Source organism: Macaca mulatta, chromosome 4 (genome assembly GCF_049350105.2).
Source record: "Macaca mulatta isolate MMU2019108-1 chromosome 4, T2T-MMU8v2.0, whole genome shotgun sequence".
NCBI classification, from domain to species: domain Eukaryota; kingdom Metazoa; phylum Chordata; class Mammalia; order Primates; family Cercopithecidae; genus Macaca; species Macaca mulatta.
In genome coordinates this window covers 3961443-3987934 of record NC_133409.1, presented here as the reverse complement: position 1 = coordinate 3987934, position 26492 = coordinate 3961443, and the positions used below count along the sequence as shown (strand labels likewise).

General features: G+C 52.6%; 1 protein-coding gene across 15 annotated transcripts in view; it reads right to left on the bottom strand.

The window, feature by feature from the left end:
• Positions 1-24211, bottom strand: part of FRMD1 (FERM domain containing 1) — a 32196-nt gene extending 7985 nt beyond the window's left edge. For 6 of the 15 annotated variants that reach the window (XM_078001118.1, XM_015137715.3, XM_028846963.2 and 3 more), the window contains exons 1-5: positions 23003-23215; positions 20038-20128; positions 3661-3740; positions 3152-3228; positions 585-771 (exon numbers count right to left, since the gene is read on the bottom strand). In XM_078001118.1, coding sequence (XP_077857244.1) covers positions 585-771; positions 3152-3228; positions 3661-3740; positions 20038-20128; positions 23003-23215 — 648 coding nt within the window. The other 9 variants (XM_078001120.1, XM_078001121.1, XM_078001110.1 and 6 more) reach the window with 8 other exon arrangements.
• Between the last annotated feature and the right edge of the window lie 2281 nt (positions 24212-26492).

Here is a 26492-nt window from a genome sequence, read left to right as displayed (position 1 = left end):
TGATGAGCGGTCAAGGAGAGAAACCTAAAAGTTCACCCGGAACAGGGCCTGCATCCCCGGGGTGACAGCCATCAACCCACGAGGCCAGCAGGCCAGACAGCGCCTGGGACCGGGCACACAGCAGCACGGCCCACACCTCTCCGTGGCCCTCCTCCCAGGGGTACAGCACTCCTTCCCTTACAGGTGAGGAAGCTGAGGCTCAAAGGTTCCTACGGGTCCCAGGATACTGAGAGAGAAGCGGGAAGGTTCACAGCCATGAGGCCCGCGTGGTCACATTCCACAGCCAGGCTACCGAGGGGCTCAGAGAGGTGAAGCCAGTGAGCAAGGCCACACAGCTGGCCGGGTGCATCAGGAGCACAGGCACCCAGACCTACCTGCTCTGGGCCACTCCTCCCACACCGCCCACCTTTGGGGGTGGTAAGGACCCTTGGGTCTTCAGGAGAAAAGGACAGATGACTGCCCTGTGTCCATCCCCTCCAGCATCCCCTGCAGGCCCCCAGGCCCCTGCTCCTACAGACGGCACCCGGTGGAGGTGGACAGGCACCAGGCCAACGGTGCTGGGAGGAGGCAGGCCCCGACCTTACCCACTGCGGGAAGTAGGAGTGTGGCTCGAAGTACCTCCCGGTGTGGGCCGGCTCCCGGTGGTCGCCCAGGTCAGCCTGCAGCGCGCAGGCAGCCAACAGGAAGTAGGCCTCCTCCCGGTGGGCGCACTGCGACCTCAGCACACGCTCCTTCAGGTGGCAGTAGTACAGGTGCCGTGCCCTGTGGTCGCTGGAAGGCGGCGGGGAGTGAGTTCCAGGAAGGACAGCGTGGGGACTCCCTGCCCTTCTGGCCCTGCCTTGTCCCTCCCCACGCCAGCTCCCAGGGCTGTCCTGAGCCCCTGGTACCTTGTTCCTGTCTTGTTCTACCCACAGCTGTGTCCCTGCAGGGCCAGCGCGGCACAGGCCCGCACTCTTCCTGGAGCAGGACGCAGGTGACTTGCTGCCACCAAGCAGCCGCTAGATGAGGCTCCACCTGCCCGAGGTCCTGCTCCTTCCCCAGTGAGCTCGGCCTCCATCAAACCAGGCCCCAGTGCAGGAGAGCTGCACAGAGTCTGGGCGACTCAAATCCCTGGATGTAGACAGACCTGGCTCCCAGAGCTCACCGCCCAGCACGGGGCCTGGCCATGGCTGGTATTCATTAATCACAGGGGCCGGGCGGGAGGTTTGCCCAAGATGCAGGTACAAGATCTTCTCATGTAATTCCCCCAAACTGGCCCCATAACACCAGGTAGCTCCATCCATCAACCCAATACCTTCCAGACCTCCTCTGCAAGGCTATCCAGAACCTTCCACATATTCACACACCCCCCGAACTCTCCAGAACCTGCCACACAACCACACGCCAGCGTCTCCAGGACTCTCCACACAACCACACACCAGCGTCTCCAGGACTCTCCACACAACCACACACCAGCGTCTCCAGGACTCTCCACACAACCACACACCAGCGTCTCCAGGACTCTCCACACAACCACACACCAGCGTCTCCAGGACTCTCCACACAACCACACACCAGCGTCTCCAGGACTCTCCACACAACCACACACCAGCGTCTCCAGGACTCTCCACACAACCACACACCAGCGTCTCCAGGACTCTCCACACAACCACACACCAGCGTCTCCAGGACTCTCCACACAACCACACACCAGCGTCTCCAGGACTCTCCACACAACCACACACCAGCGTCTCCAGGACTCTCCACACAACCACACACCAGCGTCTCCAGGACTCTCCACACAACCACACACCAGCGTCTCCAGGACTCTCCACACAACCACACACCAGCGTCTCCAGGACTCTCCACACAACCACACACCAGCGTCTCCAGGACTCTCCACACAACCACACACCAGCGTCTCCAGGACTCTCCACACAACCACACACCAGCGTCTCCAGGACTCTCCACACAACCACACACCAGCGTCTCCAGGACTCTCCACACAACCACACACCAGCGTCTCCAGGACTCTCCACACAACCACACACCAGCGTCTCCAGGACTCTCCACACAACCACACACCAGCGTCTCCAGGACTCTCCACACAACCACACACCAGTGTCTCCAGGACTCTCCACACAACCACACACCAGTGTCTCCAGGACTCTCCACACCACACGCCTCTCACTCTCCAGAACCCTCCCGCACGCCCCTCACTCCCTAGAACCTTCCACACAACCGCACACATCCCTTTTGGAACTGGGCGGGGATGATGCCTGCTTAGGGAATTCCTGGGAAACCCCCTTAGGTTTCGCCCCAGGGAAAACCCTGTTCTCGAATCCCTGAAGCTCTGCTCTGGAAGTAAGTTTCAGGATCCTCCTGAGGGACATCTTTTGTTTTCCTAGAAACTCTAAGGCAGCTCTGGAAGAAGTGGCCCCTGTTGGTTTAGAGTGCAGCCCACCAGAGGTACGACTTCTCCTCTCCTGCCGGGGAGAGCTTCCCACTAGACACCTGCAGAGTGGGCAGCGAACAGCGAGAACCGCCGTGCAGAAAGCACAGGAGCCCTTTGCCCAGCGGCCTCTGGAAGCCTCGCCCAGCCCTGGACGGTGTACCCCGCCTAGCGAGTACGAGTCCTGGCGTTTGAGGAAGCACCACTTTAGGCCGGACGCAGTGGCTCACACCCGTAATCCCAGCACTTTGGGAGGCCGAGGCGGGTGGATCACCTGAGGTCGGGAGTTTGAAACCAGCTTGACCAACGTGGAGAAACCCCGTCTCTACAGAAAATATAAAATGAGCCCAGTGTGGTGGCACCCGCCTGTAATCCCAGCTACTCTGGAGACTAACGCAGGAGAATCGCTTGAACCCGGGAGGTGGAGGTTGCAGTGAGCCAAGATTGGGCAAGTAGAGTGAAACTCCATCTCAAAAAAAAAGAAAAAGAAAAAGAAAAAGAAATAGAAGTACCAATTTATGACACAGTCTGTATACCTTTCAATTAAATAGAATTCCTGTGTTCCCCCAAAGCAAACAGTCAATCTAGTGGTGTTTGTTTGTTTGTTTGTTTGTTTTTGGAGAAACTCAAATGTAATGTGTGACCTTCATGGGACTTCTATGTCATGTGGCAGATTTTCAGTATTCCAGGAAACATCCTTTAAAGTCAGCATGCCGTTACCTTATGACCCTTCCGTTTTCCACGTAGTGCAGCACCCGGAGGAACGCCACGAAAGGGGCTCTGGGTTTCTCATTTTCCTGGTGGGGAAAATACAAGAAAGAGCCAGTGAGCCACAGGGAGGTGCCCCTGGCTGTCCTGTCTTCCCTTTTTGGGGGGAGGGGCCTGGATTGCTTCACACTCAGTTCAAAGCCGAAGCTCAGGTGTCTGCCGCCAGAGCTGACAACTCGACTCATGGTAATTTCTATGGGAAAACTCTGAGTGGGACGTGGTCTACAGCGTTCAAGAACATCTGCCAAGGCGGGCTTCGGGGTGGGCTCACCTGCCTGCAGCCTCTGGGCTCACTGCAGTCCCCTGCGGACGGGGCAGCTGCGTGGACAGAAGGCAGCACATCCCCACGGTCCAGCACAGTCCACCGTGGTGCCCTGCCCTCTCCCACCCCATGCATCCCTGTGGTCCAGCACAGTCCACCGTGGTGCCCTGCCCTCTCCCACCCCACACTCTATGCTTACTTCATATATTTCTTTCTTCCAGTCTTTTGAGAAGTACTTGCTGAGCTTTTGCTCCAAATCCATAAATATATACTCATTGTCTGAAAGCAAAACAAAAGGCTTCATCAGAGTGGTCACCATGCTTCTCAGGTGTCACCGTGTGTTCAAAACTGAGTGTGGCTTTGAGAGAAGAGACGCACAGCTGAAAACTGTGTGTCTCCAACTGATGCTGTGTACGGGGCTTTCCTTGGCTGACAATGCAAAGAGCATCCTAACACACGTGCGGGTGTCAAATGCTTGCTTACTAAAACGATGTTCCAGCGTGCAGGAATATTACAAGCTGATATTCAAAACTGGCACATGCTCCAGGCACGCCCTTTGGGAAAGCAATTTAGCAACATGTATCCCTCCCTCTTCCTCTGCAACCCAGGCACTCGTCTCTCAGCTATGGAATGAGTCATTTGAAAAATAGAGATGTCAGGGTTGGATGCGGTGACTCAAGCTTGTAATCTCAGCAATTTTGGAGACCAAGGCAGGAGGATTGCTTGAGGCCAGGAATTCAAGACAAGCCTGGACAACATAATGAGACCTCAGTCACCACAGGAAAAAAAAATTAGCCAGGTATGGTGGTGCATGCATGTAGTCCTAGCTACTCAGGAAGCTGAGGCAGGAAGATTGCTTGATCCTGGGAGTTCAAGGCTGCAGAGAGCTATGAATGTACCACTGCACTCCAGTGTGGGTGATAAGAGTGAGACCCTGCCTCAATCAATCAATCAATCAATAAAAATAGAGATGTCTATAATCTAGTACTAAGTTGATCAACTTCAAGTCAATGATCCGAGTTTTACCTGTTAACCTAGTTTCCCTGGAAACTGCAAGAGATGCTTCTTCCTAAATTAGGTGTTTCTATATTTTAAAAATATTTGCCACCATGTGTTTTCTTTATGGCCTGGAAATATTAAACAATTTTCCTAGAGAGGAAAATAAAACCTAGAGAGATACCCTTCGTGCTGTGACTTAAAACTACGCATGATCCCTCCGTGTCTGCTGGGAATTCATTCCAGGACTCCCCTCAGATATCAAAACCTGGGGATGGTGTATGTGACTTAAAACAACGCATGATCCCTCCGTGTCTCCTGGGGATTCGTTCCAGGACGCCCCTCGGATATCAAAACCCGGGGATGGTGTTGAGCTCGCGTGTACCCTACACACATCCTCGTGTACACTTTAAATCATCTCGAGATTCCTTATGATACCTGATGTAATGTAAATGCTGTGGAAATCTTTGCTATACTGTGTTGTTAAGCTTGTATTATTTTATTGTACTATTTATTATTATTTTGAGTATTTTCAACATGAGGTTAGTTAAATCCGAGGATGCGGAACCCACAGCCCTAGGACTGAGTCCCTGAAATACACTCGAGAGGGAAGTCACCGCCCAGAGGAGCCCGGGAGCAGTTGCCGGCCGCAGCAGTGGGTGCCTCAGGAACAGTGGCGGTGCAGGCTATTCCTGAAACTTTTACTTTATTCTCTGGCCACCGACCACACCAGTTCTGACCGTCACCTCACAGACACCTCCCTGGTGACAAGTCAACCAGCAGAATCCAAAAACATCATGCTGATTTCCCGTACAGGGGTCCCCAGGTGAAGGCAGGGCCAGGGCCATGGCTGGCAATGCATGGGAAGGCTACGATGGGGCCCGGGGTGACGGGCAGGGCCCACCTGAACATGGCCTCTCAGGGTCACAGCAGTCAGCCCCGGTTCTGCCCAGCCTGTCGGCCCTCACGGTTGGGGCCTGACAGTCCTGAGAGGCGCGGGGGCCAGGGAGCTCACTGTGTTCCAGGCTCAGCGGAGCCTGGCATTGCCCTTGCTGAGGGTGGAATCATGCCCCCCAGATGCATACACTGAAGTCCTGGCCCCTGGCACCTCAGTTCCTGTATTTCGAGATAGGGCTTTTACAGAAGTCATTGAGTGAACATGAGGTCATTAGGGTAGGCCTTCATCCAAGAAGACCAACATCCTTATAAAAACATGGAAACTGCACAGAGAGAGACACACACAGAGGGAAGACCATGTGACCACACAGAGAGGCAGCCATTGGCAGGCCCAGGAGAGAGGCCTCAGGAGAAGCCATGCATGCTGGCACCTTGGCCTTGGATTCCACCCTCTGGAACTGAGACACAGATGTGTGTGGTTTAAGCCACCCCATCCGTGGCAGCCTGGTGGCTCAGAGTGAGGTAGGAGGCATGAGTTGACTCGGCAGGGGAATGGGACTCAGATACTGGACCAAATTGAGGACTAGCTAAAACAGAGATGGGGGAGGCAGCTTCCCATAAGACACGCCCACCAGCCGCGGGTCAGTTTACCATTGCCATGGCAACCCTGGGAGGTACCGCCCCTTTCCAGGCCAACAACCCGAGGATGTGAAAGTTACCGCCTTTTTCCAGAAATGTCTGCATAATCTTCTCTTTAATTTGTATATAAGTAGAAGTGGGTATGATTCTGAGTGCAGCCCTGCCTCTGAGCTGCTGCTCTGGGCGTGCTACCTCTGGGGGGGCCCGGCTCTGCACCGAGCTGTGCCTCTGCTGCTGCCATGCATGGCTGCTTCCATAAGAACTGCTGTCTAATGCCACCCGTTCGCCCTCGAATTCTTTCCTGGGTGAAGCCAAGAACCCTCTGAGGCTAAGTCCCAACTTTGGGCTTGCCTTGCCTACCCTTCATCAAGAGGACCCGACGGAAGCGGTGGCAAGGCCAGTCTCGGCAGGGCTCACGGGGCCTGCGGTATCAGCATGCCTTCCCGAGAGTCCGTGGGCTCCACACTCTCCATTCATGATTTGGAGCTGAGGCCTTGAGGTGCGTGATTCCCCCAATGTCCTCAGAACCCTGCCAGACCCGGCTGCTGGCTCCGGCCCTCTGGGCTGACTGGACTTGGCAGCCCTGTGTCCCTGACCAGGCATCTCCCGGCTCAGGCCTTGCTTTCCTGCTGGCGGGGCCAGACTGTGGACTGTGATTGAGCACTGGAAACAGGAGCCTGGAGGAACCTCAGAGGCAGGGCAAGTGCCAAAAGCCACCTGACAAGGCTGCCTGCTGTCCGACTGCCCCGTGTGACATGTTGAAAGGGACTCCGCTGTGACACCAGTGGAAGGCGCCATGGGTTAGCCATCATCAGGGAGGAGGAGGAACAGGCCGAGCGTAGGACTTTCAGGGTAATGAAGTTCTTCTCTGTGACACTAAGGTGACAGACATCTGGCATTTGACACTTGTGCAAACGCAGAGAACGTGCCACACCAGGAGGGAGCCCCGAGGTCCACTCCAGACTGCGTGACACTGGTCACCGTGGGCTCCTCAACGGGGACAGACACACCACCCTGGGGAGATGTTGGCAGCACAGGAGGCTGTGCATGCGGGGAGTTCACATGGGAAATCTCTCCCTTCCACTCAATTTTGCTGTGAACCATAACTGCTGTAAAAAATAAAGTCTTAAAATCCTAAGTAAGGTCTCTTTCGCCTCTGAGATTCAAGGCTCCCCAGGGAGAAAAAAAACCTGTAACTCAGTCACAAAAATCTGAATTTGCAGCAAACATGACCTGCCTGCCCTGCACCAAGCTGCCGCGAGCCCCCACCGGAAGCACCAGGCTGCCGCCAGCCCCCACCGGAAGCACCAGGCTGCCACGAGCCCCCACCGGAAGCACAGAGGTTTGGGAGAGGTAAGGCGTTCTTTCTAGAACACACTGGGGAGACTGTCCTCACACCAGCACTCCCAGAACCCAGGGCAGTAAGCAGTGGGCAGTGGAGTCAGGTAGGCACAATTTCCTCTCGGTCAAGAGTCAAATCACCCAGCATCCTTCCTTGTGCAGTGTCGGGGCAGAACAGGGGAGCCTCATGCTGGGGGAGCCCAGGGACCTGGTCCAATGACATGGACGCAGGGTCCCCAGCAGACTCTGAACAGCATGAACCCTGGAGGGCAGCATGGCCACCCTCATAGTCACTGCCATCCTTGGGCAGAACCTAGTGCAGGAGGTAGCCCTGCGGGCAGCCACCAGACAGCAAGACTGTGGTGCAAAAGGTACTTCTAGTAGTTCAGACTCACAGGTGACTTAAAACAACATACAATCCCTCTGTGTCTGCTGGGAATTGGTTCCAGAACACCCCTCGGATATCAAAACCCGGGAATGGTGTTGAGTTCGTGTGTACCCTACACACATCCTCGTGTACACTTTACATCATCTCGAGATTCCTTATAAAACCTGATGTAATGTAAATGCTGTGGAAATCTTTGTTATACTGTGTTGTTAAGCTTGTATTATTTTATTGTTGTACTATTTATTGTTATTACTTTGAGTATGTTCAACATGAGGCTAGTTAAATCCAAGGATGCAGAACCCATGGATACAGAGCACTGTCTACTCTTATTTATATTAGAAAACCTGCAGTCCTGAGAATAAAAGCCACAGGGAAAAATTAGTCCCAGATATGGCAGTACTGCCTTACAGCCACCTGCATTACATATGAAGATACTCCATCCCCAAGTGCTCGCACGTTCTGCAGATAAAGGAAGACACCAGTGAGGAAGATTTACCCACAGAGGCCTGCAGAAAGGGCATCACAGGGCCGGGTGCCTGGCTTGGCCCCTCTCTGCCCTGCCTGTCTTTCTAATCTTTAGTACCCTGCTCTTCTAGATGGCATTAGACCCAGAGGGGAGGCTGCAGGGCCGGGCGCATGACTCAGTCACTCTCCGCCCTGCCTGTCTTTCTAATCCTTAGTACCCGGCTCTTCTAGACGGTGTTAGACCCAGGGGGAGGCTCCAGGGTGTCACCAGCCCCAGTTTCCTTTTGTATCAGGGAGGATCAAACACTTGGCCTCATCGGTAACAATCACAGCAACTCACTGCTTGGACACTGCATGCCACGTTCTGTGCTAAAGACTCTGAACCAATCTCTACATCTTTAACCTAATGGCACTGTTATCTACTCCCATCTCACAGATGGGGAGGCCCAAGCTTGCAGAGGCCATTCATAAGGGAGTCCCCACCCCACTCCCTAACAGGCTAAGGACCCTCAAAGCCAGGGGTTAGCAAACCAGGGCCCCAGGCCAAACCCCAGCAGCCACTTGCTCTTGTTAACAAAATCTTGTTGGAACACAGCCACAATCGTTTTATTACGTCATATCCATAGCTGCTTTCGTACTGCAAAGTCAAAATATTTACTATGTGGCTTTTTACAGAAAAACTCTGCCAAGGCCTGGTCTAAGCAAATGCTGAGTGAAAAGGTCTGGATCACCATTCTCTGGTCCTGACTCCCCCGAATTCACCATTTGGGTACTCGAGCTTGAACTTCAGTGTTTGCAGCATGAGTAGCAGATCTGGGGTTGCTAAAGGATCTGGGGTTACCTTTGCCTCAGTAAGGTCAGCAAAAGGCCCTTTATTTGTACGTTCATTACCTAAATCACCCTGCTGTGTCCTTCCAAATTCCACCTCAAATCACAATGAGAAGGAGAGAAAATGAATTTTTCAAGCTTAGTCCTTCCTAGTGCTTAACGTCAAACACTATGAGAACAATTCCTGCGGCAACACCAATCTGGAAGACAAAGCCACTTGTTTCCCAAAATCGTCACTGTCCCCTAAACCTCCACACCCCTAGAAGTGGGACAGCAGACAGCATCACTTCTGGTGATGGGTTCACCCTTCTTAGCCCGGCCAGAGTGCCCCGCTGTATGGTCAAGGCAGTCTAGATGTCACCGTGAAGACATTCTTAAGATGAGGGCAACACTCAGGCTGAGTGCGGTGGCTCATGTCTGTAATCCCAGCACTTTGGGAGGCAGAGGCAGGTGGATTGCATGAGCCCAGCAGTTTGAGACCAGCCTGGGCAACATAATGAGACCCGACTCCACAGAGAAATACAAAAGGTATCTGGCTGTGGTGGTATTAAGGAAGGAGACCACTACTACTCCCCTCACCTTGCCTAGTTCACAAGACAGGAGGAGAGAGAAAGCAAAAAGTTAGAAAGAAACCAAAGTAAGATAAACAGCCAGACAACCTTGGCACCACCATCCGGCCCTAGGAGTTAAAAAAGTAATAATAATAACATCAACCCCTGACCTAAACTACTTGTGTTATCTGTAAATTCCAGACACTGTATGAAAAAAGCTTTGTAAAACTTTTTGTTAGCTGATGCATGTAGCCCCCAGTCATGTTTCCCACGCTTGCTCAATTTATCACAACCCTTTCATGTGGACCCCTTAAAGTTGTAAGCCTTTAAAATGGCCAAGAATTTCTTTTTCAGAGAGCTCTTAAGATGTGAGTCTGCCGACGCTCCCGGCCAAATAAAAAAACCTCTTCCTTCTTTAATCCGGTGTCTGAGGAGTTTTGTCTGCAGCTCATCCTGCTACATTTCTTGGTTCCCTGACCGATTAACGGATGGTCAAGGCAGTCCCTTAGGCAGCTTATGCCTGCCCTGTAGAGCATCCCTGCGGGGGACTCTGGCCAGCTTGAGCGATGTGGATCCTGACAGCGCTCCCGGGTAGGCATTTGCCCCGGTGGAACGCCTCGTCAAAGCGGTGCACAGCAGGCCCCCGTGGAGGGTCAACGCAGTGGCTGAACACCGGGAAGGAACTGGCACTTGAAATCCGGACATCTGAAACTTGGTAAGACTGGTCTTTGGAACTTGCCCACTCCATTTGAGTGGAAGCGTGGCCTGATCACCCACGGCATGCTTGTACCGGCACTTTGGTTTTTGTTTTTGACTTGACTTGAATTGCTTGATGCTTTGGTTTTAGTTCTGATTTTGACTTGACTTGAATTGCTTGATAAACAGGCGTGCCTTTATTGGCACTTTGGTTTTGGTTCTGATTTTAACTTGGCTTAAATTGCTTGATGAACAGGTGTGCCTTTAACAACACTTTGGTTTTAGTTTTGATTTTTATTTAGTGTGAATTAGATGAGTGAGTGACCTTTTACCCTTTCCTTCTTGTAGTGTAAATGTTGTTTTGTCTCGAGAAAAAAATAGGTCAGACACAAAGTAAGCCCACTCCGCTAGGAACTGTGTTAAAAAAAAAAAATTCAAAAAGAAAAAAAGAAAGTCATCAAATCATCAAAACTTACTCTATTAAATGCATGTTACAGAACCTTTAGAAAGGTTTTGCAGGAGATTATAGAGTTAAGTTAACCCCCTAGAGGTTAAGAACTCTGTGTGAATTAGAACTGCCCTCTGTTGGTGTTGGATGGCCCATTGAAGGAACTATAGTTAGAGAACAATTGGCCATGTATTTAAGGTGGTGACAGGGGTAGGAGGATAGCTGGTGTACCTAGATCAAATTCCTTTATATTGACTCATGGTTAAATATAATATAGACAAAACCAGCATAAATTTAGCCCTGTTTAACAGCTTATTGCAAGAAAGCCAAAAGTAAAAGTAAGAGCGGTTTCGCCAGCAGACACAAAGTTAAAAAGGGAGTCCCAGAAACAGCAAGAGAAGCCACTTTTGCAGGAGCTACCAGAGATAATAGAAATTCTTTCTCCATATGTCCCAGCCTACTACCCCACTTTACCGAGGCCAACAGCCCCCTCAGAAACGAGATTCAGGAGCTAACACGCCCCAGGTCTCACCTTGGAGGGGAGGATGGGGCCTCCAGAGGCCAAGGAAGGAAGTCAAGATAGTCAAGTGGCCGTCTCAGATCTGGGCTTGCTCGAGCTATGTAAATGCCTCTCAGGGAGATGCAAGGACCTGTCTATTATAATGACCAGGCCCACATCTAGGGGGGCGGGGGGCAACATACTTTCATCTATCAACTCTTTTCAACCATTGATCTACTAAACTGGAAACACCCTGAACCCGCCACCTTGCTCCCGACAGCTAGAGCCCTGTCGACACGACTGTGTAGAGGTGTTGGACTCCAGTTTACTCCAGCAGACCTGATCTCCGGGACCAGCCTTGGGCATCAGTAGACCAGGAGCTATTCGTGGACGGGAACAGCTTCATCAACCCACAAGGAGAGAGATGTGCGGAGCATGCGGTGGTAACCCTGGACACTGTCGTTAAGCTGAGCTCATTGCTTTAGTTCGGGCCTTAGAGCTCAGTAAAGGTAAGACTGTAAACATCTACACTGACTCTTGGTATGCCTGTTTAACCCTCCAAGTGCATGGAAAATTATACAAAGAAAAGAGCCTGTTAAACTCTAGGAAAAAGGGGAAAAAAGACCCAGAGAATGCAACTCAGCTTCAGCGTTTGCAGAGGTACTAAGAAGCACTTCTGCAGACGCTAAAACTTCGTAGAAAAAAGCAAGGAATATAAAAAAGATTTCAGGAATGCTTCAAGGAGCTGACAAGAACCTAAGTCAGTTTTATAAGGGACTCTATAAAACATTCTGGCTCTACACCCCATTGAACCCTGAGGCTGCTGGAAATCAGTATATAGTGAATACTTCATTTGTAAAGCAAACCCAGGGTAACATCAAGCAGAAGCTGCGGGCATGAATACTACCTAGTCTATAAAAGTGGCCACCAAGGTGTATGTTAACTGTGACCAAGGGACAAAACTGGAAAAGAGCAAAAGGAAAAAAAAAGACTAAGAGTCAAGGTGAAAAAGAGAATCAGAAGAACACAGGAGAGACAGAGAGCAGTGCGCAGGGGCAGGGCCCGTGCCGTTGCCTGGCCCCACCGACTGGCCGTGAGAGCAAGAAAACTCAGGAAAAAAAAAAAAAAGTAAATTAAAGACTTAAGAAAAAAAGCCAAACTGTTAGCAACAGCTCTTATTAAAAAAATTAGCAATGTGAGAAGACGTGGACGTGGATATAAACGTGAAAAAAGTCAAGTTAGGCAAAGATTCAAGAGCCAGACAAGGCTAGAGAGAGATTAATGTGCGAAATGCAAAAAGAAAAGACACTAGAAGGGTAAATGTTCAAAAGGCAATAAAGGAATTGGCCAAGGCCACAAGACAAAGAGGCCATCGGCCAAGGGCTGCTGCACCTTGGAGGAACCAAATACTGATCCGTTCAGGCTGACAGGAGCTAACAAATGTAAAGTAAAGACCAGGGCAGACTAGGCACCATCCCATTAGGCTCCCGGGAGCCCATGGTCACATTAGAAGTTAAAAGCAGCAAGATTCTGCTGTATCTGGATTCCAATTTCTCGCTGAAGGCTAAGCCACTAAATAGAGTTACAAAGGGGGGTGGCGGGGGGAGAAGAACCCCTCCTCTAAAAAACTTAAACAGGAAAAAGAGCCATACCTTGTGAAAACTTGCTTACAGATTTTACAGAACTGCCCCGTGCTGAAAGCTATCGGTACAGGCTAGTGCTTGTTTGCACCTTTTCAAGTTCAAGTTTTCCCCACCAGGACAGAAAAAGTATAAGAAGTGACTAAAGTTCTGTTAAAAGACATTATCTCCAGGTTTAGACTACCTCTAACTTTAAAGGCCAGCATTTGTCGCTAAAATAATGCAAAATTTAACAAGACTGTTAAAAATAAAATAAAAGTTACACACAGCCTATTGGCCACAAAGTTCAAGAAAAGGTAAAACGCATGAACTGGACACTCGAGCAGCTACTAAAAAAAAATACTGCCAGAAAATTCATTTAAGATAAAATCACATTTTTGCCTATGGTCCTCCTCCGAGTCGGGGGCACCCCACCAAACAAACTAGGTATTTGCCCTATAAGATTTTGTTCGGTCGGCCACCCGCAAATCACAGGTCAAATTAAAGGTGACCTCCAGAAACTAAAGGAATTAACCTTAAAGAAGCAAATGCAGGCTTTAAAAATAGCCATATAAAGTGTTCATGATTACATAAATGGAAATGCCTATAAGCTTGACACCCCTTTAAATCTAGTGACTCTGTTTAAAGTAAAATCTAATTGTAATAGGACCCATATAGGATAGGCCCTATACTGTAACCTTGTCCACTCCCACTGCTGTTAAAGTTGCAGGTGTTGTGTCTTGGATCCACCACAGTCAGCTAACACCGGCAGATGAGGACAAGTAAACCAGCCAGCAGGACACAGATCACCCAACCCGGCTGATCCTGAGACGACACCAAGCTGCTGCTGAGGACGACAGCCCTGCTCTGGTCACGCCGGAGGCTGACCGGTCTATGCACGACTGAAGCTTGAGGAGACAACAAGCCCTGCTCTAGTCACACACCGGCAGCTGACTAGTCTACGCACGGCCGAAGCTTGAGGACTCATCAAGCAAGTAAATGTAGTTAAAAATCTTAAGATTAATAGTTTTCCTGTAATACTAACTGTTTTCCTATTGATCTGTCACTGTATTCAACCTTTTTCCCAAGTAAGGACCTCTTTTGTCCTTGCTGGATATGAATACTCTGTACATTGTTTTGTTGTTGCTACCCTTATAACCATGCTAGAAGAAACACCTATATAAGGTATCCCCACTGTACACATGCTACTTAGGAAACCCAGACCCATCCAGCCCAGCGACAATTCCGAGTCTTTCAGTCATTTTTTAAACATATAAACCAAAAGTTACCAGAACCTCCTCCTTTAGCAAAAAAAGAAGAAACCTATTTGCTCAGTTGGCTGAAAACATTGCTAGTAGCCTAGATGTTTTGTCATGTTATGTTTTTCTTTTTTTTTTTTTGAGACGGAGTCTCGCTCTGTCGCCCAGGCTGGAGTGCAGTGGCCAGATCTCAGCTCACTGCAAGCTCCGCCTCCTGGGTTTACGCCATTCTCCTGCCTCAGCCTCCCGAGTAGCTGGAACTACAGGCACCCGCCACCTCGCCTGGCTAGTTTTTTGTGTTTTTTAGTACAGACGGGGTTTCACCGTGTTAGCCAGGATGGTCTCGATCTCCTGACCTCGTGATCCGCCCGTCTCAGCCTCCCAAAGTGCTGAGATTACAGGCTTGAGCCACCGTGCCCGGCCAATGTTTCTTCATGTTATGTTTATAAAAAGGCTAACATAAGAGACCAATGGCCTTGAGAAGCAAAAGAGTTAATGCCTCAAGATAACTTTAACCCTTTCCCCAAACAGACGCCCCAAGTTCAAGCGTCTGGCTCTTAAAAACTTCTGTTATTAAAAAATACTGTGTTACTCGCTAAGAAAAACCTTTTAAGACCCAGTAAAAAAAACCAACCTGCTTAGGACATGTGCCTGCTTAAGACAAGTTGGTACATGGGCCTGTACAGGTTTAACTCAGGTTTGATCCTAGGTCTTCATTTAGAAAATAGTTTTCAGCTATAAGAAAATGTAAAACCCTCACGGTAAGTGTATTACTGGTAATGGAAACTTGCTTGCTGCTCCCCTGTGTGTTACACTTACTCTTTCAAATGATAAAAGGTTTTGTAGCTACCATCGTTCGTCAGAAAACTTCAACAAAAGTGTATTACATAAAACACTATCACCCTGTCTCGCAAAAGACCCAAAAAGTAAAAACAAAGGTGAGAACTCCCATTAATTAGTGAAAATTCTCAAAGCAGGGGATAAGGAAGGAGACCACTACTACTCCCCTCACCTTGCCTAGTTCACAAGACAGGAGGAGAGAGAAAGCAAAAAGTTAGAAAGAAACCAAAGTAAGATAAACAGCCAGACATCCTTGGCACCACCACCCGGCCCTAGGAGTTAAAAAAAGTAATAATAATAACATCAACCCCTGACCTAAACTACTTGTGTTATCTGTAAATCCCAGACGCTGTATGAAAAAACCATTGTAAAACTTTTTGTTCTGTTAGCTAAGGCATGTAGCCCCCAGTCACGTTTCCCACGCTTGCTCGATTTATCACGACCCTTTCACGTAGACCCCTTAAAGTTGTAAGCCTTTAAAAAGGTCAAGAATTTCTTTTTCGGAGAGCTCTTAAGATGCGAGTCTGCCGACGCTCCAAGATGAATAGAAAACCTCTTCCTTCTTTAATCTGGTGTCTGAGGAGTTTTGTCTGCGGCTCGTCCTGCTACAATATATGCATCTGCAGTCCCAGCCACTCAGGAGGCTGAGGCCAGAGGATCTACCTGAGCCCGTGAGGTCGAGGCTGCAGTGAGCCATGATCACAGCACTGCATTCCAGCCTGGGTGATGGAGTGAGAGGAAGGAAGGAAGGAAGGAAGGAAGGAAGGAAGGAAGGAAGGAAGGAAGGAGGGAGGGAGGGAGGGAGGGAAGGGAGGGAGGGAGGGAGGAGGGAGGGAGGGAGACATTTACATCAGTAGACTTTGAGTAAAGCAGATGACTTTCATACTGTGGTGGGCCTCGTCTAGTTGGTTGAAGGACTAAGAGGGAAAGACTGAGGTCCCCTATGGAAGAAGGAACTCTGCCTCCTGATGACCCTCGGACTCGAGATGGCAATAGCAGCTCTCCCTGGGTCTCCAGCCTGTCCTGCAATTTTCAACAGCAGCTCTCCCTGGGTCTCCAGCCTACCCTGCAGATTTCAACAGTGGGTCTCTCTGGGTCTCCAGCCTGCTGGCTGGCTCTGCAGATTTCAACAGTGGGTCTCTCTGGGTCTCCAGCCTGCTGGCTGGCTCTGCAGATTTCAACAGTGGGTCTCTCTGGGTCTCCAGCCTGCTGGCTGGCTCTGCAGATTTCAACAGTGGGTCTCTCTGGGTCTCCAGCCTGCTGGCTGGCTCTGCAGATTTCAACAGCAGCTCTCCCTGGGTCTCCAGGCTGCCCTGCAGATTTCAGACTTGCCAGCCTCCAACAATCACATGAGCCAGTTCTTTACAATAAATCAGCTTCTCTCTTTCTCCCTCTATGTATCTATACACACACACACTATCTGTAGAGAGAAATGGGATCAGAAGGATACATCTTGCTGCTGGAAGGGGAGATTCTGGCCTTGGCTATAGGCTCCCCTGAACCCAGCAGGGTGGGGACCACATGCACCCTTCAGAGCCTCCTCACTCTCTTCCCGGTGAGAGTTGTCCTCCCAGCTCCTGGCAGGCAGATCGGGACACACCGTGGAGCTCCACAAGTGCTTGTTGATTGAACAAAAGGCCTGAGCTTCCCCCACTGTGCTCTGCCACCCTTGACACTGGCGTGACAGCAGGAGACTCCTGTAGGGCTGGCCAAGGTGCTGGACACCGGCACCCTCGCTCACTGCCACAGGAGCAAGCTCCAGGCAGCGAGGGCCAAGGCCAGGCCAGGTGGAGCCCACCCTCTCTCTATCCCTCTCTGTCTCTGTCTTATTTTGCCTTGTTTCTATATCCAAGCCCCAAATTGCATCTCTTGTTTTTTGCTATAGGCTTCAAAAATGTACACAATTTATAAAATGTCTCAAAAATGTACACAATTTACAACTTACGAGATAATTAAAGTAAGAAATCCAAGTACTTCCCATTAAAAAAGTCCAAATCTCCAAAGCAAGGACTCTGACCAGAACCAAGAAGGGTGTCCTGGGGTCAAGAAGGCCCTGGGGCCACGGGGCTCTGCTGGGTGGAGGCGCCAAGCCACAGCCCCAGGGAGGTTGAGGGGCCAGTTCTGAGTCTGTCCTCCTCCTCAGAGGCGGATTCCTGGATCACCGGGAGGAAAGGTGACACAGATTCCTTTCTTGTCCCCAAGGCCAGTGAGCTCGGCCACAGGCTGTCTCAAACGTCCAGGGTCAAGGGGACAGGGAGAAAGGGGACAGCGTCAAGAGGGACGCGAGAAAGAGTTGGTCGGCAGGAGTTGGAAAGTCCTTCCACCTGGGAACTCCCTCCACAGGGTAAAGGCGCCTCCAAAGCAAACACTGGCTGATCAGCCAGCAATCTCCCTTTGTGTGCGCCCGCCTGGCTGCTGGTGGGAGCTGTTCCGGGTCACCCTCCCAGCCCCTCCTGTTGTTGCTCCAGGCTGTCCCAGTGCTGCAGGCCCTCATCCTGCACTGACCCTCAGAACTCAAGGACCCCTGCCTCCTGCCTCCCAGGCCTCCCCACTGCTGGCCCTTGTGCTCAGACACACGGTAAATGCAAATGCCCATGAGCTCTCCCCTTAGCATCTGGGCAGTTGACTACACAGACACTGTGCCTCAGTTGAAACGGAAACAGGGTTAGAAGCCAGACAAAGGCGTCCAAGCCAGGGCTGCCGGCTTCGTGACCTGTCTGCAATTCCCCAACACCGAGGATCATCAGCATCTACACTGGGAGAATCCTTGGCCACCGGGAACCTGCCCCGCCTGGGCGATGGATTCTTGGTTATCAGGAGAGATGCCCTGCCCTGCACCCCCTGCTGGGAGGGGAGGTCCTTCCCCAAGGAGCTGCCACTGGACCTCTGGAGGACCCCCACACTCCACCCTCAGAACCCCCCAACACCACCTGCTATCTCTAGGTTTCAGGGACATCAGAGGCCGGGCCTGTACTCCGGATAGGGCTGAAGTCCCGTGCCCTCACACCCGTGGCCTTTGGAACCGCGTCTCCCAGAGGCCCTCTCAACCACAGCCACCCGCCCTGTGCAGGGCCTCGCATAGGGGAGGGGGATGCCCTGGGGCTTTTCTCTGCCTTGGGAGAGGAGTGAAGCCTCAGTGCCAAGAACTTGGGCATAGACAAAGCAGAGTGGAGCACCGGCCAGAGCTTGCCCCACAAACACAGCGGCTCCAACGCGACAGTGAACGTCTGGTCTGGCGGTGACGGACATGATCCACAAGCAAAGCAATGGGTCCTGGCCCGGGTTTTCCAGGCAGCTCCCGAATTCCCCCAACCCCTGCCCTGCCCTCGATTTGTTTCTTGGTTATTAAAGATACTTTAAGCCTTTAAGAAATAAACGATGCCAAGAACAGGGTTGGGATGCTTTGACTTTCTTCCCTCATTCCCTCCAGACTAATTTTCTTTTCATTTCTAAAATCACAGATTGATGACACCAACCACAAAACCAAACAGCAAAACTGGACTCCCCAAAGTCAACACCCCTCTGCCCCACAGGGTCCTCCTTCCACTCCACCCAGGGGTCCCACAGCTTCCAGAGCAGCCCTGAGATGGAGTTAGGGTTCTGCTCCAGGCGGAGATTAGAGAAGGAGGAGACTGAGACAGGGGCACTCTCGCTTCTACTTTGAGGCACAGAAGGGGCCGGGGCCACCTGCACTGAGGGAAGCGCTGACCCCTGTCCACATTCACAATGGTCGGAAGAGAAACTGGGGATGGAACCCCAGGGCACCACGTGGGACGGTCGCAGCAAGACGGCTTCATCCAGAAGGATCCTAAAATCTCACGCTCCCTTCACAGCCCCTGACAAGGCACTGCAGACCCTGGGAGGATGATGCGTGGGTCCCGGTGTCCTGTGCAGGGACACCCTGGCTCACTCACTCCCCTAGACAGAGGCCGGCTTGTTCTGGGGGAGCCTGGGAGAGGTCGGTTCAGGCAGAGGTCTTGCTCCTCCTCAGGCAGCAAGGCAGGGGGATACTCAGCCACCGCTGGTCAGCACTGAGCTTCATCTCCATCTGTCCGTGCCCTGAGTAGCCTCCCTTGGCTTGGCTGGGGAGAGACGGCCAGGGCTTGTCTGTGCTGCCAACCTCAAGCCCCCACTATAGATGAGAAGCCCCCAGTCCTTTGCAGCACTGGATACCGGTGCTGCCACTCACTTCCTGGGGCAGCAAAAAGTGCACATGAAGCACTTCGGGTTCTTACAGCTCTTCCATGCGACACAATCTGGCTGAAGGGTCTGTGGAGCCCAGGGGGCTGACCCCGCCCCCCACCTGCCATCTGCATGTACTAGAACTCCAGGTAAGAATTCACATAAATCCAGGAGCCTGCTACTGCACAGAGGCTTCCTGGAAGCCCCTGGAGTCAACAGCCCCTCAGAACAGCACAATCGGCACTGTGCATGTGTGGTGTGTGCATGTGTACGTGTGAGTGGTGTGTAACTGTGCATGTGTGTGGTGCATGCATGCGTACGTGTGAGTGGTGTGTGTGCATGTGTGTGGTGTATGCATGTGTACGTGTGAGTGGTGTGTAATTGTGTGCATGTGTGTGGTGTGTGCATGTGTACATGTGTGAGTAGTGTGTTATTGTGTGTATTGTGTGGTGTATGTATGTGTACATGTGAGTGGTGTGTAACTGTGTGCATGTGTGTGGTGCAGTGTGTGTACATGTGTGAGTGGTGTGTGTGTGCATGTGTGGTACATGCATATTTACATGTGTGAGTGGTGTGTGTGCATGTGTGGTGTGTGCATGTGTAAATGTGTGAGTGGTGTGTAATTGTGTGCATGTGTGTGGTGTGTGCATGTGTACATGTGAGTGGTGTGCAATTCTGTGCATATGTGTGGTGTGTGCATGTGTACATGTGTGAGTGGTGTGTAATTGTGCCTATGTGGTGTATGCATGTGTACAAGTGTGAGTGGTGTGTAACTGTGTGCATGTGTGTGGTGTGTGCATGTGTACATGTGAGAGTGATCTGTAAATATTTGTGTACATTATGGATGTGTGTGGTGCGCCCGCCCCCTTGACCTCCGGCAGACGCGGCCCCTGGGCATTTCTGCAAGTGAGGCCTGAGCGATGCTTACTTCTGATCACACAGAGGCCAAAGAACTGGGTGTCTCTGATGCTCACCGCGTTGCACACTTGCTGGAAAAGCTCCCGGCCAGTGGCCTTCACCTGCAAAAGAGGTGGGGAGGGGTTCAGGGAGGGGCTGGCACCCATCCCCAGGGAGGCCACCTGAGCAAACGAGGCCCAGCAGGGCACCAGGGGGACCACCCAGTCAGGCACTCCCTGCAGCTAACAGGTCTGGGTCCCTCACTCTCTCCCAAAGCTGAAGGCTAAACACCAGCCACATGCCCATCAGAGCACCTGTGAGTGCAGGGGAGTGAGGGTGGAGGGGGTGGGGTACTCTGGACAGTGGATCAGGGCTGCCCCCTCCATCACTGTCTGTCCCTGGTGTGAGGATTTCCCGAGCTCAGTCAGGGACACATGATGCAGCGTCACCTCCAGGGCTGCCCTCTGGGCTCTGTCCTCGCACAGCACAAATGAATGCTTGGTCTGCCATGAGCGTGAGCGTAGGTGTCTCTCATCATCCATCGCCCAGTTGATGCGAGTGATCCCAACAGTGTTCCTACAGCTGAGCCTCTGACAGTAGCCTCTAAACACCCAGTGTCTGGTGCGTGTCCCTGTTCCCGGTGTCCCGTGTCCACATTTCCGGCGTCCCGTGTCCACATTTCCGGTGTCCCGTGTCCACATTTCCGGCATCCTGTGTCCACATTTCCGGTGTCCCGCACATGAGGCCACTTCACACCTGTTCGGCCCCTGCATGGCTGGGACTGGCGGGCGTCCCCTGCAGAGCTCTCCCTGACTCCTGTCTGTTGCAGCTCTGGGGCCCATCTGTGGCCACCGGGCAGGAGAAGCGGCGTTCTCCAGCGGAATTGCAGCACGCCAAACCTGTGACCGATGGTGCCAGCCAGTAGCTGTGTGCTTTGCTCTCAGACTCTCCCGAGGACCCTCACTTGGGGCTCCAGGAGGAAATCTCACAGCAGGGCACAGCTGGGGCAGCTGGATCTGCAGGAGGCCATTTTGCGGTTCTTCATTTGTACCGTCTCAAGTCAAATTCGGTATCCAGCTTACTCATCCTGAGTTAATCCTGAGTTACTGTAAGACCGGCTTCCTTATTGATATGGTTTGGCTGTGTCCCCACCCAAATCTCATCTTGAATTGTAGTTCCCATAATCTCCTCGTGCTGTGGGAGTGACCTGGTGGGAGGTTATTGAACCATGGGGGCGGTTTCCCCCATCCAGTTCTGATAGCGAGTGAGTTCTCATGAGATCTGATGGTTTTATAAGGTGATTTCCCCTTTGCTGGGCACTCATTCTCTCTCCTGCCACCCTGTGAAGAGGTGCCTTCTGCCATGACTGTAAGTTTCCTGAGGCCTCCCCAGCCATGTGGAAGTGCGAGTCAATTAAACCTCTTTCCTTTATAAATTACCAAGTCTTGGGTATGTCTTTATTAGCAGCATGAGAACAGACTAATACGATTATTGTCTGCTTAACGTGGTGAAGGGCAGGTCCCACAGTGGCAGTAACACAGATCTTCAGTGATGGTCTTCCCAGCCCATCCCTTTCTAATAACTGGGCTTGACACATATTTGGTTGAATACAGGGTTCCTGTCTAACTGCAGACACAGGTGTGCACACACTCCAATAGAGGGTTCCCTGTCTAACTACAGATACACACGAGTACACACCCTGATAGAGGGTTCCTGTCCAGCTGTAGACATGGATGCATGCACACCCCAACAGAGGGTTCCTCTCTTACTGCAGACACAGATGCACACACACCCCAACAGAGGGTTCCTGTCCAACTGCAGACACATAGGTGCACACACCCTGATAGGAAGTGGGCTCTGTGGTTGCCAACTTGCTGGGCCCAGCAGGGGCCACAGGAGTTGCAGAGGCACTTCAGGGGGCTCAGTCAAAAACAGACGAGCATGACTCACCCAGGGGGTCCACTGTGTTCTGGCTGCATGATCCCTCAGTTAAAATCTTACTGTGAAGTTCAGTGCAAGAAACATAAAAGTTCCAGCTCTTATGGGGCAGGGGGCCAAAGCCACAGCATCTTCCCTGGAACAGGTCCTCTTATGACCCCTCCCCCAAGCCTGAGGCACCGCTGGGGACCCCAGGAAACTACGGGACACCCCCCATTACCTCAACTCCAGCTTCCCATTGCCGGGTGGGGACACAGAGTCTTGGGGGAGATTTTGCCACAAACATACATATGGACGTTTACTTAAACACAGAACTCTATCTCCAGGCAGACAAGAGATTCCCAGGGCACTTGAACCAAGATATTACTAGCAAGTCATACTTCATTCCAGGTATCATTGATAAATTAGCTACGCAGAAAGTCATTGTTCTTTAACAAACCACTCTCATTTTAATTACACATTTTCATTATCCACATTAATCATTAAAATGAAAGTACTCTCTTAACTCCTGTTCCCACAAACTCAACTGAAACAGGTAGACAAAATGGGGGAAAAGGAAACAGAGAAGCAGAGAGACAGTGACGTCTGAACACAAGACAGGAGCTACCCCTTGGAAACCGGCTTCCTGGTGCTCTTCCCTCAGCGCTCCCAGGAAGGATGTGCTGAACCGTAAACTTATTTCTCACAGCAACGTCTATCAGTGATGTTTCCTTCACAGGCCCAGTGAAAGGGCCGACCGTCCGACACCTCACAGGCACCTGGCGTGAGCAGAGTGAGGCGGTCCAGGGATTTCTCAGTACACAGGCTGTGTCCTAAGGCTCTGCTCACCCCATACCCCTACTCACCCCATACCCCTGCTCACCCCATACCCCTGCTCACCCCCATGGCTCTGCTCACCCCCACAACCCTGCTCACTCCCACGGCCCTGCTCACCCCCATGGCCACCCACGGCCCTGCTCACCCCCCCCCCATGGCTCTGTTCACCCCGACAGACACCCAGGGCCCTGCTCACCCCCATGGCTCTGTTCACCCCCACAGCCACCCAGAGCCCTGCTCACCCCCACGGTCAGCCGCAGCTGCTCCTGGCTGGGCAGCAGCACGAGGACGTCCCTGTGTTCCGAGGCCATCACGTCCATCCCCAGGGTGGGCTCCTGCCGGTTGCCTGCAGGCCTCTCAGGACTGGGCTTCATCCATCGCGCCCCTGAAGGAAGGAACGTGTCAGGGTCTGTCTGGGTGGGGTCTACGCCCCTCCCTCTCGGGGGCACCGCCATGCTGACGTTACTGGGCCCTCCCCGGCCATGGGTCACGGGTGGGTGCTCAGCACCTCCCAGATCACAGCTGTGCGTTCCGGGACCCGCCCTTGCCGAGCTTCTCACTGGGAAGGGAACTGAGAGGGAAGCCTGGGCTGGGAATGCAGCGTGGCCAAGCCAGGGCAAGGGTCAGAGCTGCAAATAGCTGGGTGTGTGGAGGGCGCCTGGAATGCAAATAAACAACCTCAGGGCACCGGCCACGCAGCGCTCCCATGCAGGGCAGCTCAGCACCCAGCCTCGCGGTGTGGACCGCGCGAGACCGAGGCTGGGGGAGACAGGACCCAACTCCCACACCTGACAACCCCTAGCTCCTCGGAGTGCCTGCTCCTTCTTCTATAATGTGGAGGGGGTCAGGCAAACCCCACGGGCACAGATGCCAGAGCCAGGGCTGCTGGGGATGATGGAGCAGCAGCAGGGGAGGAGGAGGAGGGCGGGAGGAAGGCAGCCTGGGCGGGCACCCTGCCCCACACACCTCCTGTGGCATCTGCTACTGAGCTTAGGAAGCAACACAGCGGCCATTCCTGGACAGGTTCTGCCAGGAGGGATCCTAGCTCCCTTTAGGGACTGGAAACTGAGGACACTTCGTTCCTTGCCTAGGGCCAGCAAATCCCTTCCTGCCTGCAGCGGCTGGAAGGGGGTCCTGGCTCGGGTGGACAGCAGACGGGGGCATCAGCATGAAGGGTGGGGACATCTCCCGCAGGGCCTGGAGCCCCGGCTGCTCTCAGCAGAGATGAGCAATGCCTTTGACCTCTTTGGCACAGCGTTAGGGAGGGGAAGGGACCCCAGGAGCCCCCCTGGCCCTGGGAGCACCCAGACCTTTGGGCGCTGCGGTTCAGGAGATGCAGTTCCCACGGGCCTGGGCTGTGGAATTCTGTCCTCAGCCATGCGCTCCTTTGGTTTCCTGTCATGGAGTCTGGGATGCTCTGGGACCTTCCTCTAGTAAGGGGTCTGGACTCCCAGAGGGGCAGTTGTTCATCTCAGGAAATTCGAACTCCAGTCGCCTTAAGGCCTGGCCCAGTGGGTTTAGAAGATTTAAGAGGCTCAGGTCTCACCTTCCCCAGCCCCTGGAATGACGCTGGCTCCCTCCCTCCCTCCCTCCACTCAGATCCGAGCCTTTCTCAGACCCTCAAGGCCACATACTCACACCCGAGACAGCAGTGGTGGTCTCTTTTCTCTCCACAGCAATTGTAGAGCTGTTGACTATGGAAGATGTGGGGACCCCTTTAGCTGAGAGCATAGAAATTTTTTTTAAATGGCAAAAAAACAGCCCCAGAGAGCAGAGGCTGGATTCTCACGGCCCTGGCACTGGCTCTGGTGCCTGGGCAGCTCGTCCCCGTGCCAGGCGCCCTCAGCCTCTGCTCGGAGTCACAGTGCCGGCGTATCAGGAAGGGTGGCAGCAGCTGCACCTCTCAGGGATGCTTGGGCGCAGGACAGTGACAGAGGGCAGCAGATCACCACCGCCACACACAGCACAGAGGGGACAACAGGCACCAGGATCCCTCGGTGGGGAGAGCCGGGGACATGGTGGGGTGGGGAGTTGTGCTGGGCGCACTCATGATCAAAGCGATGGTGCCCCACATGTGTGCAGGTGCTGGTGAGTGTGGGCGCTGGCATGTTATAGGTGACCTGGGGCCAATGGGCTCCAAACATCACTAGTGAGAAGAAAGAGAAAAGCAATGAAAAAGCAAAAGAAAAAGAAACCTCCACATTCGTATTGATAAACACAATAAACAGATTCTTGTCAAGGCAGGACGTCCCAGGCCTCAGCTCCTTCCTTCCCTCCCGGAGTCTCAGGGCCACACAGCTGAGGCTCAGTGCTCCAGTGAAGGCCGCCGTCCATCCGAATGCCAGGGAGATCTGGGCTTGGGAAGCCCCGTCGTATTCCCGGGAGAATGCGGCTTTTTCCTGAAAACGTGCTGAAGATCCAAGGCAAGGGTGGTCGCCGTGAGCACCTCCCGCCAGGGCACTGAGGGGACACCGTGGGAACCTCTGTACCCAGCTCATCAGGAAGACAACTTTGCACCCGGAGAAACAAGAGGCGTGACCAGGCCCCAACACAGACCCCACCTCTGAATGTCGTGTCTTCTCGACTGGCGTGTGTGCGACGGAAGAGGCTGGCTTGCCACGTTCGTGATGTCAGGGCCAGGCAGTGGACAGACGAGGAAGACCGGCCACCACCTGCATCTCTTCAGGGCTGAGCCCTGGAGTCCTCCTCGGCCCAACTCTCCCTTCTTCTCTACAGCTGGTTTCCATCCTCTATGATGAGATGGGCCTGCTGAGAACATTCTGGAACTCAAGCTTTGGAGACCTAAGTCCACAAAGCACAGGGTTTAGAAAACAATGTGGGAATGCTGTTCCGTGGGGAAAAGGAAGGCAGAACTGACACAGGGATGGGTCTAAAAAATCCCGCTGCGAGGGAGACGCTGGACGCAAAAGTCCTGGCTCCATTCTGAGACGTCCAGCAAAGGCAGCCTCTTCGGGGCCAGGGAGCTGGCAGCAGGGACTGCAGAGGGGCGAGGTTTCCTCTGGGGGCAGTCGGATGGCAGTGATGGCTGCACAGTTCCTAAATGCTCTAAAGTTTATTAAATGGTTCGCTTAAGAGGAATATATTTTACAGCATGCAAACTATGCCTCAATAAAGCTATTTAAAAACACCACAAGTTATAAAACGGTCACACAAAAAGCCTTCAAGATACGGCAGGAAGTGCACCTGTGCGCCATAGCTCAACTCATTCCACCATGTGGGCGTGAGTGTGAGACACGTGGGTGCTGTGTGAGGGTGTGCCTGTGTAGATGTGAGTGGGTACATGCCTGTGCATATATGTTCACATGCAGCCTTAATGTCCGGGAATGCTAGGGCTGCCCACTCCTCCTCCACATCCTCCTCTGCACAATCAGCCACACCGACTAATCCTTTTCTGCACGTCACAGAATGAGGCGAGGCCCTTTACCGACTCGGCTGTGATGGCCACAACACCCAGTCTGTGGATGAGGAGTCTGGCTGGGCTCAGAGGCCAAGCTGCTCAGTGAGTGGCCAGCCGGGGTCTCGCTCCATGCTCAGCCTCCACCCCCACCATCTAGCCTATACTCTGCTCTCTCCCTTCGGCCACCCGACCCTGCCTGCTTGAAATCCAAAAAGAAACCCAGTGTCTGCTGGAAGGAGCCCAGGGCTGCCCGCTGGGTCCCCGGGAGGTCCCTGCTGCCTGTCAGCACCTTAAGGGCTTCTCACCAGGCTCAG